This window comes from Microcaecilia unicolor, chromosome 11, assembly GCF_901765095.1.
Source record: "Microcaecilia unicolor chromosome 11, aMicUni1.1, whole genome shotgun sequence".
Taxonomy (NCBI): Eukaryota; Metazoa; Chordata; class Amphibia; order Gymnophiona; family Siphonopidae; genus Microcaecilia; species Microcaecilia unicolor.
The window spans coordinates 67,272,364-67,289,656 of record NC_044041.1 but is presented as its reverse complement, the minus strand read 5'-3'; the positions used below and the strand labels follow the sequence as shown (position 1 = coordinate 67,289,656).

General features: G+C 46.1%; 1 protein-coding gene across 2 annotated transcripts in view; it reads left to right on the top strand.

Moving 5' to 3' along the window:
- The window catches only part of SGTA (small glutamine rich tetratricopeptide repeat containing alpha), a 52,972-nt gene that overhangs the window by 19,142 nt on the left and 16,537 nt on the right, over positions 1-17,293 (top strand). For both annotated transcript variants that reach the window (XM_030219140.1, XM_030219139.1), the window contains exons 4-7: positions 36-120; positions 10,107-10,206; positions 13,980-14,084; positions 15,769-15,907. In XM_030219140.1, coding sequence (XP_030075000.1) covers positions 36-120; positions 10,107-10,206; positions 13,980-14,084; positions 15,769-15,907 — 429 coding nt within the window. The remainder of the gene's footprint in view (positions 1-35; positions 121-10,106; positions 10,207-13,979; positions 14,085-15,768; positions 15,908-17,293) is intronic.

Sequence of the window (17,293 nt, the reverse complement as noted above, 5' to 3'; positions counted from 1 at the left end):
TTTAATAATATGTGTGGATTTTTTTTCTTTCACAGGAAATTCCCTGTGTCACAGTGAATTCTGAAACAAACTCTCCATCAGACAGTGATACTGCTGAAGCTGAGAGGCTGAAGACAGAAGGTAACATAAGTGTCCAGACCTATAATTATGAGGGCTCATGCCGGGTGTTCTCACTGTAGTATTGTCCTTTAAAACTAAATATTGTATAGAGACTTAATCATGTGGCAGTCTTCAGTAACCTGAATAACATCTTTGTCTCTGCTATATGTCCACCAACCCTGCTTTCATTTTCTGATTGTATATACTTTGGTCAAGGGAGGCTTGCTATACCTACCTCTGTTAGTTTGGCGTGAATATTTTGTAAAGAATTATCTAAGCTGTGTTCCAGTTATAGACCAGTGGCGTCTATTCCACTGTTTTCAAAGTCATTGGACTGGTATGTGTACAACTGAATGATTATTTGGTAAAGCATAATGTTCTGCACTATTCACAATCAGGATTTAGATCCTGGCACAGTACAGAATTGATATTGGTGTCAATTATAAAACTAGGTCTTTTGTTATGTGAAAATTCTTATTCTGCAGTTCAGTCTATCCTCTGCATCTGATCTGGTGGATCATGATATTTTACTCTGAGGTAGGTAATATTGGTATCACTGATAAAGTTTTTTTTTTTTTTTTTGTCCACCAGATCTTTAGAGTGAAGCAGAATGGAGTTTTGTCTGATGGTTGGATGAACCCCTGTGGGGTTCTACAGGGGTCGCCTCTTTCTCCAACACTTTTTAAATGTATTCTTACATACCCTAGGTTGGGAGTTAGCAGATAAGGGATTTTAGTTATACAGATATCACTGTTAACATTTCAGTTCTTGAAACCCTGAAACATATTTCTTCATCTATTCAGTGTTGAATGTCAATAGGCAGTGTTTGGATGTTAAAACTATAAGCTTAAACTGAATATTGAAAGAACCAATTTTTTGTTATTAGACAATAATCCTGATCCAATGGTTGATCATTTCTTATAGATCAAGATAAATATCTTCTCTCCCCTGTCATCAAAATCCTAGGTGTTTTTGTAGATCAATCTCTCTCAACTAGAACCTCAGGTTAACTCTGGTTAAAAGCTCCTTTTTTTTCTAATGAGAAAATTAAGAATCCAAAGATTTGAGATCAAGAAGTTTAGACTGCTTATTCGATCTTTACTTTTGTCAGATTATTGCAACTTGATATTCTTGGTGCTCCTGGGTATATCCTTCGATTGGAAACAATTCAAAATACTGCTGTTAGACAAATGTTTTCCTTATGTAAAAGGACAGAATTCCTAAATTTTATGTGTAGCTTCACTGGCTCCCAATTGAAGCCAGGATTCAATTCCCACAGATCAATCCAGAGACTGGTGGGTTATGTCCCTCTGCCAGCAGGAGGTTCTTTATGGTCATGTGCAGCCATCCAAACCTCAGCATGCTCTCTATCTAGCAGGCGGATGGTCATAACACTGCAGCTCTGGATTTGGGACTCCTCGCCCGTTCCCTCGGGATGAGTTGAGGTACCCCACGGGATTGAGAGCTCGCTAAGGTGCTGAGCAGGGATACCTGGTCCTCCTAGGTTCCTCCCTTTCTCCCCCCCTCCCGCTGTTTCCTTCTCTGTCAGGAGCACGTGAGTGGTATTCTCCTAATTAAAAAAAAAAAGGGAAGAAAGAACAAGTTTGGTGTTCTCAAGCTCTCATAGTACCAGGACTTTGGTCTGAGGAACTAGTGGAGCGGGTGGGGAGGAGTGCTCCGTGAGTTGTTCAGACAGGGTGTATGGCAGCCCCTTCTGAGTCTGTTAAACGCTGCTCCCGATATGGGAACCGGAGAGCAGCGTCTGGAGCCTGTGATGTCTGTCCTCGAGCATCGTCGGGGCAGGGAGACTCGCCTTCGGGACGAGAAAAATTGGTCCTCGGGAGGAGAGCAGCGGGGACGGTTCCATTGTCCGGGAGGCCTTCCCGTCCGGCGGCCGATGATTTTGGCGCCGTTGAAAGGGCGATTGGCAACGGAGTCCGCGCCTGATGCATGGAAGCGGCGAACACCTGATTCGCAATCAGCTGGAGCCGCGGACTTAGTGCAGACAGGCTCCGAGGAAGCAGAGAAAGCGGTTCAGACAGCGTGGCATTTTTCCCGCTCTGAATCCCCTCACGCTGTTTTGGCAGACGCCATTTTGGGTTCGGGGGGAGAGCACGTGGCGGGGCCTTCCCGGGCCTTGTCTAAAAGCCCGTTGAATTCGGACGTACCTGCTGATGAGCTGCAGGTTGGTCAGGCGGAGCAGGGAGTTCCCTTTTCTCCCGAGTTTGTGCTGTTATTGCACAAGGCATTCCTGCTGAAACGCTCTGGGGGGGGGGGGCCCTTGCTGGAGATGACACCTTAGGGTCTTCTCAGGAGGAAGTTTCTATCCCCCCTTCTTCTCTGGCTAAGAGAACTCGTTTGGATAGCCGGGAGATGGATTTTGGGTCAGATTTGGGCCCTGAGGTAGAGGACGGTTAGTGACTTCCCAACTGACCCGGTCTGATTTTCTGGAGGAATAAATTCCGTCTGAAGGGTGTGATGACCCGATGGCGGCACGGTTGTTTTGTCAGGAGGAGTTGACGAATCTTATTGTTGGGGCCTTGGAAATATTGAATATCTCGGCTCCGGATTCTTCTGCGGCAGCTCCCTCTATTATGTCAGGGACTAAGCGTCCGTCCCATACCTTTCACATCCATGATGCGATGAGGGTTCTCATTGCGGCGCAGTGGGACACCCACGGAGGCGGGGTTGCGTGTGGCGAAGGCCATGGCTCGCTTATATCCTCTACCGGAGGATGAGAGAGAAGATTTGCGTTTGCCTACGGTAGATTAATTGATCACAGCGGTCACTAAAAGGACTTCTGTGTTTGTACAGCGCTGCGTACACTTTGTAGCGCTCTAGAAATGTTAAATAGTAGTAGTAGTACCTTGCCGGTGGAAGGCAGGACGGCGCTTAAAGATCCGCAGGATAGGAAGTTAGAATCTTCTTTAAAGGCATCCTTCGAAGTGGCAGCCTTCTGCATGCAGGCGTCTGTCTGCGGGACCTAGGCGGCCAGGGCATGTCTATCTTGGGTTCAGAAGGCGACCAACTCGGAAGAGCTAGTAGCAAATGTGCCTGCTCTCGAGGCTGGTCTCTCGTATTTGGGGGATTTATTGTATGATGTGTTGCGGGCTTCGGCCAAGGAGATGGCCCTCGCGGTGGTAGCCCGCCGTTGGTTGTGGCTTCGTCACTGGGCGGCGGATACGACTTCTAAGTCACGCCTTGCTCGTTTGCCCTTTTGGGGCAAACTTCTGTTTGGTGAGGATCTGGACCAGATAGTTAAGGATCTGGGAGATTCTAAGGGCCGTCGTTTGCTGGAGGATAGGCCTAGATCATCTCCTAGGGCGGTCCCTGCTCGGGTTCGGTTCTGTGAGGCGAGACAGTGTCGCCCAGGTAGATCGGTAGCCTTCTCTAAGCCCCGTTTTCCTCAGAAGCAGCAGCAGCCGTTTCGGGGGGAGTGCTGCTCGGCGGCGCGAGCTCCAGAAGCACCCCAGGCACCCCAGGACCTCGTGCCCAATGATGGGGCCTTGGTCCTTCTTCCAGAGTTAATAGGGGGACGGCTGTCCCTGTTCCTGGAAGAATGGACCAGGGTGACGTCAGGCGAATGGGTGCTGGAGGTAATCCGGGACAGTTACAGGCTACAGTTTGCTTGAAATCTGTCAGATTTGTTCTTGGAATCCCCTTGCAAGTCTCCAAGGAAGATGGCGGCGGTCAGGGACATGTTGGAAAATTTGATTCGCTTAGGAGCCGTGACTCCGGTTCCGGTGGCGCAGCAAGGTCTCGGCCGTTATTCCATCTATTTCGTGGTTCCAAAGAAAGGAGGTTCCTTTCGTCCGGTACTGGATCTCAAGGGTGTGAACAAAGCTCTGAGGGTGCATCACTTCCGCATGGAAACTCTGCAAGCGGTTATCGCCGCAGTTCAGCCAGGAGAGTTTCTCACTTCTCTCGATCTCAAGGAGGCTTACTTGCACATTCCCATTTGGCCGCCTCATCATCGGTTCCTGTGGTTTGCGGTTCTCGGTCAGCTTTTTCAGTTCCAGGCGCTCCCCTTCGGTCTAGCTACGGCTCCTCGAACGTTTTCCAAGATTATGGTGGTAGTCGCAGCATTTCTGCGGCAGCAAGGGGTGCTAGTGCACCCTTATTTCGACGATTGGTTGATAAGGGCGTTGTCCTTTCAGGACAGCGTCCAGGCGACAGACCAGTTGGTCAGTCTGTTACGGTCGTTGGGGTGGATTGTCAACCTGGAAAAGAGTCACCTGGATCCTTCTCAGGCCTTGGAATACCTTGGAGTCCTTTTCGATACCCGGGTAGGCAGAGTATTCTTGCCAGATGGCCGGAGGTTGAAACTGCAAGCACAGGTGCAGAGTCTTCTGCGCAAGCCAGCGCCCAAGGCCTGGGATTATGTGCAGGTGCTGGGATCAATGGCAGCTACACTGGAAGTGGTTCCGTGGGCCAGGAGTCACATGAGACCTTTCCAGTGACCCCTGTTGAGCCGCTGGTCTCCGGTATCGGAGGATTACTCAGTTCAGTTGCCATGGGAGCCGATGGTCAAGTTCGAAATGCGTTGGTGGCTCCGGAGGGACAAGTTATGTCTTGGAATGCCCCTGACAGTGCTGGAGTGGCTTGTGGTGACTACGGATGCCAGTCTTTCAGGATGGGGAGCCCACTGTCGGGGACTCACGGCACAGGGTGCTTGGTCTTGGATGGGGGCTTCTTGTTCCATCAATCAATTGGAACTGAAGGCAGTGAGGCTTGCATTGAAGGCATTTCAGGCGGTTCTGGAAGGGAAGCTGGTGCGTGTTCTCTCAGACAACGCAACGGCAGTGGCCTATATCAGTCGTCAGGGGGGCACCAAGAGTGTTCATCTGGCCAAGGAGGCGACGTGCCTATGCCGCTGGGCGGAAGAGCACTTGGAGCAGCTCTCGGCGGTGCACATAGCGGGAACGCTGAACACAGAGGTGGACTTTCTGAGTCATCACATGTTGGATTCGGGGCAGTGGGAGCTCTCCGCCCAGGCGTTTTCGTTGATCACGAGTCAGTGGTGAGTTCCGGATATGGACCTGATGGCACGGGCGGACAACACCAAAGTGATGCACTTTTTCAGCCGAGGCAGGGATCCCCAGTCGCGGGGAATAGATGCTCTTCTTTAGCCTTGGCCTCGGGACGTTCTTCTGTACGTGTTTCCGCCATGGCCTATGATAGACAGGATTTTGGGCCGTGTGGCGAGACGCCCAGGTCGAGTGATCTTTGTGGGTCCAGATTGGCCCAGGCGACTTCGAGTCGACAAGCCGTTGCGGTTGCCCTTTCATCGGGGTCTGTTGTGGCAAGGTCCCATCCTTATGGAGGATCCCTCCCCCTTTGGTCTTACGGCCTGGCTGTTGAGATGTAAAGGTTATCCGGAAAAGGTGATTGCCACTATGTTGAGGGCTAGAAAGCGTTCCACATCGAGTGTGTATGCTAGAGTGTGGAGAACCTTTGAGGCGAGGTGTGTGGAGGCAGGTTTTGTCAGCCTTTGACGCTTCGGTGCCTTCGATTCTGGTTTTTTTTGCAGGATGGTCTTGACAAGTCTCTGTCTTTGAGCTCCTTGAAGGTTCAAGTGGCGGCATTAGCTTGTTTTAGAGGACGTTTGCAAGGGTCTTCCTTGTCCTCTCATCCGGATGTTGTTAGGTTTTTGAAGGGAGTCAATCATTTGCGTCCTCCGTGGATGGCGGTTTTTCCTTCTTGGAATTTGAATTTGGTTTTGAAGGCTTTCCAGCGGCCTCCATTTGAACCGCTGTCTTTTTTTTATTTTTATTTTTTTTATTTAAGTGTGTGTGTTAGCATTTTCTTATCAAACAAACATCATACACATCGCATCCTAAACAGCATATCTTTACATCCCCATCAGAACTGTACAATATCCCTTCGCCCTTCCCCCTCCCCCCAGGGTATTCAGAAGGAGAAATCTTATCCCAGAACAAGGAGACAACCGCCTCCACTAGAGATCACACTGATAAACCCCTCCACCCCATGTATGCAGTCCATGTTTTTAGAAACCGAATCATACCACCTCTCCGTAAAGCAGTAAGTTTATCCATTAGACAGCAGTAGTCCACCTTAGTCAAAACCTGATCCACCGTTGGGACCGCAGTTTGTTTCCACATTCTTGCAATTAAAGTCCTGGCTGCTGTAACAATATGAGCCATCAGAGAGTGTTGCGAACCATGGCTCATCTGTGGTGAGATATTCAGCAAACATAAGCCTGGACTAAGGGTGACCGCAACTCCCAGGCCTCCCTGCAATCGGACTTGTAAGTTTCTCCAAAAATGTTGAATCACCGGGCAGTCCCACCATATATGCCAAAAAGTTCCTATGGACCCACATTTACGCAAGCATTGTGCCTCACCAGTTTTAAAAATGCGGGCTATTCTGCTAGGGGTCATATACCACTGATATAACATCTTGTACCAATTTTCCACCATTGGAGTGGCAACCGGACAATAGATTCTTATAAATCCGACCCCACCGGGCTGGATCATATTTAACTGCTAGTAAGGACTCCCACTTATGAACACAGCGTTCTAAGGGTTGGGATCTAAGTAATAGTGCATGATAAATCCTGGAGATTCCCCCTTTCCCCTCTCCATTCCTCATTGCCATTTCTAATTCCGTTACAGGCAGGGAACGTTCCGATTTTGCTCTCCGATACACAAAATCCCTGATCTGCATATAAGGAAATCTATCCTGATCTGTGAGGCCAAACTCATCCTGTAGGGTGTTAAATGAAAAGCAAGTCCCCTCTTCCCATATCTGCCCCAACAGACGCAAAGAAGCGGCTGACCATCGCCCATATACTCCCTCTACCCTACCAGGAGTAAAATCTGTCGCGTATATAATGGGTGTGGTCAAGTGATATTTACGCCCCAGAAACCAGACATTCCTACATCGTGCCCACTCACCCAGTGCCACCTTCATCTGACCAGTTAACCCCGATAGTAAGCCCCTTAGCAACGGCATGGGCAACTATGGTGCCACCCAAATAGGCACCCCTTTCAATCCACATTGTGCAGCATGGGTCCATAATTTAGTTGGCCCTTTCAGGCACATAGCTAACATTTGAAACAGAGCAGCTTTATAGTATAACCCAAAATGCCATGGGTTCCCATACCCCCATTTTTCCGAAGCTGATATAAGATCTTGCGGTTCACCCGAGGAGGTCTCTTACACCAAATAAAGGCGAACACCTTCTTATTAAGTGTGTGGAAAAATGTATGCGGAATAGCAACCGGCACAGCCATAAAGAGGTAAAGTAGCCTAGGCAGTATGGTCATCTTCACTGCCGCTATTCTCCCCATCCAGGACAAGCGAAGCCCCCCCATCTATCCAATTTCCGAAATAAGTCCTGCAATTTAGGGGGAAAGTTTTCCAGGTATCAATCCTCAGTTTTAGGTGTCAAAGTAACTCCCAGGTTTCTAATACCTTTAGGAGTCCATTTAAATGGGAACAGCGGTTGTAATTCAGCTTTGAGCCCCTCTGGAAATTGTAACGGCATGAGTTCAGATTTTTGAAGGTTAATCTTTAGGCCAGCGGCCACTCCATATTGCTTAAGAATCTCCATCACAGCTCTCAAAGAAGTCTGAGGGTGTGAAACCGTGAGCAGCACATCATCCGCATAAAGCAGAAGTTTAGTTTCTTGCCTCCCTATTCTGATACCTTGCACATCGGGATCCCGTCTAACTAGGATCGCTAGGGGCTCCATAAACAACGCAAACAGCAGCGGTGATAGAGCACATCCCTGCCGTGCGCCCCTATAATGTTCAAAGGGCACCGTATTGGAGCCATTAATCCGTATTTGGGACATGGGGTGTCGATAGAGCGCTGAGACCCAGTTCATAAACTGCCCGTTAAAGCCCACTCTTTTCAGCACTGCAAAGAGGAAGGGCCACAGCACTCTATCGAAAGCCTTCTCGGCATCCAAAGAGAGGAAAACCGCCAGTTGTCCCACCTTCTCAATCCGCTCCAATATATATTGTGCCCGCCTGGTATTATCAAAAGTTTGTCTGTTCGTTATAAACCCGGCCTGGTCCTCGTGAACCAGACGGGGCAATACTTTTTGCAATCGCCCAGCCAAAATTGTGGTCATGATCTTATAATCTGTCCCTAATAGGGAGGTGGGCCTGTAAGAGCCGCAGCTTTGAGGATCTTTATGAGGTTTAAGTAACAAAACAACTGTTGCCAGCCTCCACGATCTAGGAAGAGTCGTGTCCGCCTGTATGGCATTAAACAATCTAAGTAGTATGGGCGCTAAGAGTGATTTAAAGCATTTATAAAACCTATTGCTGTACCCATCCGCCCCTGGTGCCTTACCCCCGGGCAAGCCTTTAATGGCCCCTATCACCTCCTCCAGTTCTATAGGTGCGGACAGCATATCCTGCTCGGACCCCCTCAAAGTCGGCAAGTCCACCCCATCTAAAAAGGACTGCATATCAGCATCTGACAGAGGAGCTTCCGGCTGGTAAAGCTTCTGGTAATATTGCAGAAACACTCTCTGAATGTCCTCTATTTGATCCCAGTGCTGCCCCTCCTCATCGCTCACACTACCAATGGCATTCCGACCTGCCAGTTGTTGAACCGCTGTCTCAATTGTCGGTTAAGGATTTGACATTGAAGAAGGTGTTTTTGGTTGCGATTGCGTCAGCGAGGAGAGTTTCCGAGATTCAGGCTTTATCCTGCAGAGATCTGTTTCTTTGTTTTACGGAAGCAGGTGTGTGTCTCCAGATGGTTCCGTCTTTTTTGCCCAAGGTTGTTTCATATTTTCATATGACTCAACAGCTTTGTCTTCCCTCTTTTCATAAAGAGGATCATCCGACTGAGTTTCGAGCTCTCGGGTGTCTGGATGTTAAGCGGGCTATTATCAGATATTTGGAGGTGACTAATGACTTCCGTTATTTGATTCATTTATTTGTCCTTTTTGCGGGTCCTAGAAGGGGACAGCAAGCTTCTAAGGCAACGGTGGCTCGTTGGTTGAAAAGGAGTCATAGCCTCAGCTTATATAGCATTCGGTATGGAGCCGCTGGCTCAGCTTTGAGCTCATTCTACTAGGATCTCAGGTGACTTCTGTAGCAGAGGCTAGGTTGGTTTTGTTGGAAGAGATTTGTAGATTGGTCACCTGATCCTCGGTGCATACTTTTTCTAAGCACTATAGGCTGGATGTCGTGGCAAGGGCTGAGGCGGCGTTTGGTGCTTAGGTACTGCAAACTGGGATCTCAGGGTCCCACCCTATTTAAGAACTGCTTGGGTACATCCTACCAGTCTCTGGATTGATCTGTGGGACGCTATGGAAGGAAAAATTAGTTATTACCTGATAATTTTCTTTCCATTAGTTCCGACAGATCAATCCAGAGGCCCTCCCTGATAATTCTGTGTGGCTGTTTTGATGTTTTCTAGTTTTCAGGTTTGCAGTTCCAATGTGTTTGGATTGTTATTGTTTCTTCAGAGTTCTTTGGAGCAAATTCCTTGTTTACTGTGAGCTGCATGCGTTCCTCCTGCACTTGTGGTGGCAGGGTGTCCTTCAATTCTCAAATATAGGAGAATAGCTCTCGGTTGGGAGTTGGACATTTATATGGCTTTGATATGGATGATAATGAGGTTTGGATGGCTGCACATGACCATATAGAGCCTCAGAAGTTCTCTCTATCTCCGCCTGCTGGCAGAGGGACATAACCCACCAGTCTCTGGATTGATCTGTCGGGACTAATGGAAAGAAAATTATCAGGTAATAACTAATTTTTCCTTCTCTTGAATATTGCACCACTTGAATGGTGATTGCCCTGAATATCTAATATCCCACTTTGAATTTGTAGTTCCTTCTAGGAGTAGGACTATAAACTGTTCTGTTTGCCCTTTCTTCAGTTAAGGGTATTAAGCGATTTAAGATATGTCGGGCTTACGAAGCCCCTAAAGTCTTGTATACATATGCCACTTGTTTTACAATTAATCTTGAATACATTTATTTTAGGAAGATGTTATACATTTTTGTCTTTCTTTAGGAAATGAACAAATGAAGTTAGAAAATTATGAAGGTGCTGTATCTTTCTACACAAAAGCATTGGATCTAAACCCCACAAATGCTGTATACTTCTGTAACAGGTATGGATTTGAGTTCAGGTTTCTTGGTGTGTGATGAACAAAAATCACCTTTACTGAAACCCAGACTGCCATGATAGTTTGATACATACAGAAGATGAAAAAAACTGTCAGAATGGCTCTTTTGCATATATTGCAGTCATGATAGGATTTGATTTCTTTTAATAGTTTCTAAACCAAGCCTCTTTCAGAATTGAGTACTATACCAAGTGCATAGTACTGAATAAGATACTTAAACAATGAAACTCCAGAGTGTTTTAGGGTTTAAGAACTAGAGTTGAGCTGTACCAAATAGCATATTTTACTATTCATCCGAATACGAATAATGAAAAACATTTGGCCGAATATGAATAATGGACATTGAGCTTTAACATAACAAATAATGAAAGAAGCAATGTGAAATCAGTGATCGTGTGTATTTCAGTAGGATTTAGCAGAATTTTGATATCTGATGGCAACACCTAAACAAATAGCAAATGAAATATTCGTGTAAAAGTAAATGTAGATCGGTTTTGGGATGCTATTGAAAATTTGGCAAGTTTTCTTTCAAGAAAAACTAAACGTTCCAAATCATGTCAAACAAGTACTTTCAGAAAAAGTGGTCCCAGCATTACTGAAGAGCCTTTCACTCGGTACACTGGTTTGAGGAATGGCCAAAATAGCTTTAGCATATATGCTCAAGTTTGGATAAGTGTGTTCATGTTGTTTCCATTAGTCCTTGGTAAGCAGGGTTCTGCAGTGAATTTGTTGATTGATTTTAGTTTCAATCTCAGAAGGGTGTCGGACTTGTGCCATCATAGCATACTTGAGAATTAGAGCAGTCCCAAGCAGCCCAGAAGTCAAAATTGCCAGAAGAAACTTTTGTTTTTTAACAGGGAGGTTCAGCAGCTTTGTCTTGTCAAATCCTGGTTGTCCTGCTTGTCTGACAAATGTGGTGATTGGAATAATGTTCAGCAACAAGTTTGTGAACAGATGAGAAAAATTTCAGTTTTGCCTCTATTCGTTTTGGGTCAAAAGTTTCTGTCTGTAATTTAAAGCTTGGGTCAATGCAAGTAACAACAATAAGAAAGTAATCTTCATTCACAGTTTTCACCGTATCTGACAGCATTTTTTTTTTTTTAATTCCATCATCAGACAAGTTATTCAGGAATAGGAGCAAAACTACAGAAAGTGTAGATGACGATTTTCTTACTTTTGCAAGTTATTTGTTCAAATGGCTTCAATAGAGATATCACAGTGCTTTAACTTCTGTTTAAATGGAAAAGCAGTAGTATTTTTAAAACAGCACCATTCAGAATTGAAACCAGATGCTTGCATGTCAGAACTGGCATCACTGCACCTCGTGAACCTATGCCCATTCTCCCAACAGATGCAGTTCCCTGTTCTCTCCCCCCCCCCCCCCCCCCCCCCCCCCCCATTTTAGGTCCTGCTCAACCACAGCCATACTGCAAACTTTTTTTTTTTAACCTTAAAACCACTGCACTGGCTCTCACTGTCTGCTGTCTCAGAACTCAGAGTTTAAAGCTGCTCCAGCCCCCAACTTGGGGAAAGTGCAGGGGGTGGGACTTACCAGCTGCACTTCCCCCAGTCCCGGCTCTCAACTCCTGTGCGCAGTCAGACAGCGGGACTGCTGATCATATCATTGCGGGGGGCTGGCTCTGCTGCCTGCAGTGCTTCCAGTCCCTGGAGGTGGGTTTCCTCCAACTGTCACTGATTCTGCCAGAATTAACAGGCAATCCCTACTGGTAGTGGTTGAGCAGGTGAGTGGGGAGGAACTAAAAGGGATTTCATGAGGTGTGGCGGGAGAGAGAGTGTCACAATTGAACCCCAGATTATTTGACTTTAAATCACTATTTGGATGAATCAATTCAAATACGAATATTTGTTACAGCTCTAAAAGCAAGGTCTAGAAATGTAGAGCCTCAAAAGTATCATTTAACTCACAGTGAATCTACATGTCATAACCGCACTGTGTTTGTGTTAGTGGTTTTCTATAAATTATGCTACTGCAAAATAAACTGTTCTAGGACTTTTGGCACTTGCTTCAGAGGTGGACCAGATGAGCCCATCTGATTCGGTTTGCAGTGTTGAATCTGGAATATTTTTCTTTGGAAAATTTGCAAGGGCCCTTTTCAAAGTATACCCCTGGATTCTATATATGGCACCCAGAATCGGGCGTCAATTCAAGATATGCACCCAACTAAATTAGCTCACAATTCAGTTGGTGCCAGTAATCGAGTGCTAATTGGCACTAATCAGCACCAATTGAATTTGCATGCACATCTTGCTATGTGCTATTCTATAACAGTGTGCCCAAATCCCATAGTGTGCAACCTAGGCATGGGAGGAGCATGGGCAGGTCAGGGGGGTTCCTAAAATTTGCGTATAGTGTTAGAATACTAGGGATGTGTGCCTAAATTGGGCGCTGAGAATTACACTTGGTGTCAGCAGGCATAAGTCCTGGCACCTAAAGTTGGGTGCCGAAATTGGCACTCAGTGGGCCGATGATCAGAAGCAAACGCAGGCGCTAGAGGCTGTTAGCGCCATACTAGCGCCTGCATTTGCTACCGCCCCATTATCAGAGCCCCCAAGCACGTGAACAACGCGCTCGCAGGCTCCGAATGCAGCTAGCATGCTAATGCATGCAAAACAGGGCTCTTAGCACAAGTAGCATGCAAATGCATGTTAAGCCTATTCATCCCCAATGATCAGCGACCAGTGTGCCAAAGATTGGCTCGCTGTCTGCACAAACCCTACCAGCTCAGAGCTGGCATTAGGGTTTGCAGACCATTGGGGAGGAATGGTGAGGCCTGTCCAGCATGCATTTGCATGCTAGCTGGCCCCCATTCCCCCCAATGCAACAGACCCTCTCAGGAACCCCAAACCAACCCCCCTCCCTCATCAACAGGGGGGCTGGAGGTCTGGCAGACCTCCGGTCCCCCGACTCCCTCCCCCCGACACAGGTTCGGGGGGGGGGGGGCTAGAGATCCAGTGGGTCTCCAGCCCCCTAACCCCCTCCCCCCAGCATCCGTTCGTTGTTCCTGGTGGCCCAGTGGGCCAAGGGTAAGTCCCCCCCCACCTGGTGGTCTAGCGGCCCTTCTCTACCCCCTACCCGCAGTTCGATGCACAGGGTGCCGCCATTTTCCAGGCCACCTCCCTCCTCCAATTGCAGGTGGGGAAGGAACGCTAGACCACCAGGTGGGGGGGGGGGGGGAGGGATTTACCCGCGGCCTACTGGGCCACCAGCGACATCGGACGGATGCTTGGGGGGGATGGGGGGGCTGGAGACCCATCAGATGTCCAGCCCCCCCTGAACCTGGGGGGGGGGGGGACCAGAGGTCCGCTGGACCTCCTGCCTCTGTTTCGCTTGGCTCGGGTGGGGGTAGCTGGGGGTCTGGTGTGATAAATAAATTGGAGTGAATATTATAGAATAGCAGTGAGCACCTTTATTTTATATATATATATATATATATATTTTTTTTTTTTTTAAAGCACCATTTCCTGAATCTAGCCCATAATGACTAATCTTAAAATGCTGCACTTTCTGCTTTCTTCTAAAAACTATATGTGCTGTGCTTACTGTACTTGGCTTCTGTAGTTAATGCTGTTCAGTCATGGCAGCTTCCGTGGGTATTTTGTTTTTCTGTAGATTAAAAAAATAAAAATTTGGTTCATGAGTAAGGATTTGTGAGGTTATGAAGTCAGAAGGAAGCCTTTCTAGACCTAAGGAACCTGCAGCTGTGCCACTAAGCTTTTGATATCTCTCTCCTATTCAGGGCTGCAGCATATAGTAAGTTGGGAAATTATGCAGGAGCCGTGCGGGACTGTGAGCAAGCTATTGGGATTGACCCAAACTACAGTAAGGCGTATGGTAGGATGGGGTATGTACTGACAGCTCTCTCTTCGTGGAACCCTCAAGTTCTTGACTCGGCTCAAGAATAATAAGTCTAATGCATTAGGATGTTTAACTGCAGGGGGATGGGTTGCTGTAGCTTGATTTTCCTATCTTCCTAAATTTCCTACGTTTTAAATGTTTTTATTTTATGTAAACCGCTTTGATTCCTTTTGGAGAAGGGTGATATAGCAGCTTGTAAATAAATAAAAGCATAAGATGAGAAAGCAAAAATGTTTCATTTCTACTCTTGGGGCTTTATAAAAACAATATTTCTTGAGCAAGACTCTGAGGGGCCCTTTTACTAAAGCTTAGTGTTTGCTAAGCTTTAGTACAGTAGTCTCCAACATGCGGCCCTGGCAAGTCTGTTTGTTGCCCCATAACCAAAAACAAAAAAATGAAATTGACTCACCTGAAGGATGCGGCACTGTCTGGGTTGCGTGTGCCTGTGTGCCATGTGTGGTCACATTATGCTCATTCAACCCAGGGGAGCTTTGTGGGGCCTCTTCTCTACCTACCTCCTGACAGTGCCATACCCTTCAGGTGAGCCAATTTCAGTTTTTTGTTTCCGCGTGTACTAGTAGAGTAGAAATGCTTCAGAGAATGGGTGGATTGTGGGTGGTTTCATGAATAGGGATAAATGTCTGTACCCATTTGCTCAGATTTTATGAGCCATGCAAAGGCGCTTCATGTCCAGCTAAAATCAAACACTTCGGATTGACTTCGCCAAGTTGAACCCCCTCCATTCCCAGTTAGTCAAAAGATCCCATTGAGCTGGAAACATTATTAGTGATTCTGAACCTCATGAAAATTTCTAAACTTTAATGGAACTTCATAGGTGGAAAGTGAACATTTAAATCTTATATTTACTTTTCCCAGTTAGTAAAATTTGTATAATAAGGAGTCTCATGGGTTTTGCAACAGTTAGTAAGCCAAAATAAAGTGAGTGTTTTTTTTTTTTTTTTTAATATATTCTTGTAGAATTAAAATTAGCATTTAAAATTACATGTATAAGCCTAAAATATTTTGGTGGCCCCCCAGAGCTTTCTCGTGTCCACTTTGCAGCCTGTACATTAATTGGTTGGAGACCACTGCTTGAGTAAAAGGGCTCCTAAGTCTTTGAGTGTGCTCCATATCTGTGAGACACAAGGTATATACTAAGCAGGCAGGAGTTCATGGACGCATGAAACAGTTTTTAGTGGTGGTGAAGGAAGGGCAAAGCCAGAAATAAATTAGAGCCTGCAGTGTTGTACCAGAGAGGGGAAATGTACAGACTAAATGAACTTTGCTGTCGTATTTTTTTTTAATTTGTTTTTTTTTTTTTTTTTTGTGTTGAGCAGTAATGCACGTATCAATCAAACTATTATGTCCCCACAGTCTCTCTGTTGCCTTTATGCTCCACACTCTGTCTGGGAGATAGCATAGTATATTTATTTATTTATTTTAGAGCACTTTTACCTTATCTTATCCCACAGGATGCAGACTCAAAGTGGCTTACAAGAGACTGGAAAGGCTAACGCCAAACCAGAGATGAGAAGAAAAGGCACCTGGCTGTTTACAAGTCAGCTAAACTGTCTTGTGTAGGAGACTTGACAAAAGAAGCCACAGCCCCTGAAAGTTTCAAATGATATTGTTACCTATTTAATTGTTTGTTTTTTTTGTTGTTTTTATAGCTTGGCCCTTTCAAGTTTGAATAAGCACAGAGAAGCTGTTGTTTATTATCAGAAGGCACTGGCACTGGATCCAGACAATGAAACATATAAATCAAATCTGAAGATAGCAGAACAAAAGATGAGAGAGACTCCTAGCCCAGTAAGTATACTACTGAGTGCCCTGGGCATGTTATAGAGGGCTACTAAAACCAAGCTGAAAACATCACCCACCCTCCCAACCACAGATTCCACGCTTCTACCATCCAAAGGCCCTCCCTGGGCCTACGTTTAGAAGCACTAGTGGTGTTTTGGGGGCAAAAGTGATCCCCAGTCGCTCCTGCCCATGCCAGTTCCAATCTCAAAATCTCTGCTGTTACCTCCCGAGGAAGTCTTGGGAGTCATTTTGACAGCCGAGCTAGTAGGGGCAGGAGTCACTTTTCTGCCTCAAAGAGGCCACAGACTACCAGAGCTTCTAAGTTAGGCCTAGAGAGGGCATTTGGGTGGTGTGAGGGCAGTGGGCGGAGAGTGTTTGCATTGTGGTCATGGAGGAAGGGGTGTGGTTTCAGCTGAACATGCACTGGCCAGTTTTGGTGCTGAAACCGAAATTAATTCGGCCTCTAGCATGCTATATATGTTTTAATATGCAGTTTCAGGCATGCTTTCTGAGGGAACCATTTCATTTACATCTCTTTTGTTTGTGAAGAATATTAACCTGAAATGCCCCAAGCTTTCCTATGACTGGTAACATCTTGTAATTGTGAGAGGTTTCAGGATCACTTTGATGACTCTTCCAGGTTTGATTGGGGCACCATTATTAAAGTGAGACTAGAACTGGAATGGCTTTGAACACATTGCTAGAATTTCTTTATTCAAAAAGCAGCAAGGCAGATGGTCTGCCAAATCCAATATGGAAGATAAAACAACAAGACAGACCTTGTAAAAATCAGTTTTTATTAATAGATTAAAAGCTCCCAGAAATTGTGGTCATGCAGATTTTAAAAAGCAGCAGTGACAAAAGAGCACCTTGGATTACTCCATTAAAGGTTTAGATGGGAAATATCTGCTTCTAAATATACACATTGGTATCTATCCTCCAAAAGTGATCTAAACCAGCACTAAACAGCCTCTTCCACAAAAGAGAACGACCTAATGTGCCAAATGCAGCACACAAAATCCAACAGCACTAGCAATGTATCCAACCTATTGTCCAAATAAGTCCAACAGCTCTAACACTACATCCATGGTACTGTCCAAATAAGTTAGTAGTACTAGCAATATGTCAATGCTACTGTACAAATAGTCCAACAGCACTAGCATTGTGCAACAGAACAATTTCTACGCTATGAAGCTTTTCTAAACCCAGATTGGTACAGCTAGAACCCTCCCTGTTGAGGTATTCTGCAGTTGTGTTAAACTGTCTTTTCCTTTGTTCCACCAGACCAGTCTAGATGTCCATCAACCAGCAGATGGAGACAGAGATCAGTGAGCTGCAAGCTCTGCACTATAGAAGGCACTGTGCAGCCCCAGCTCATCAGTATTGTCTCCA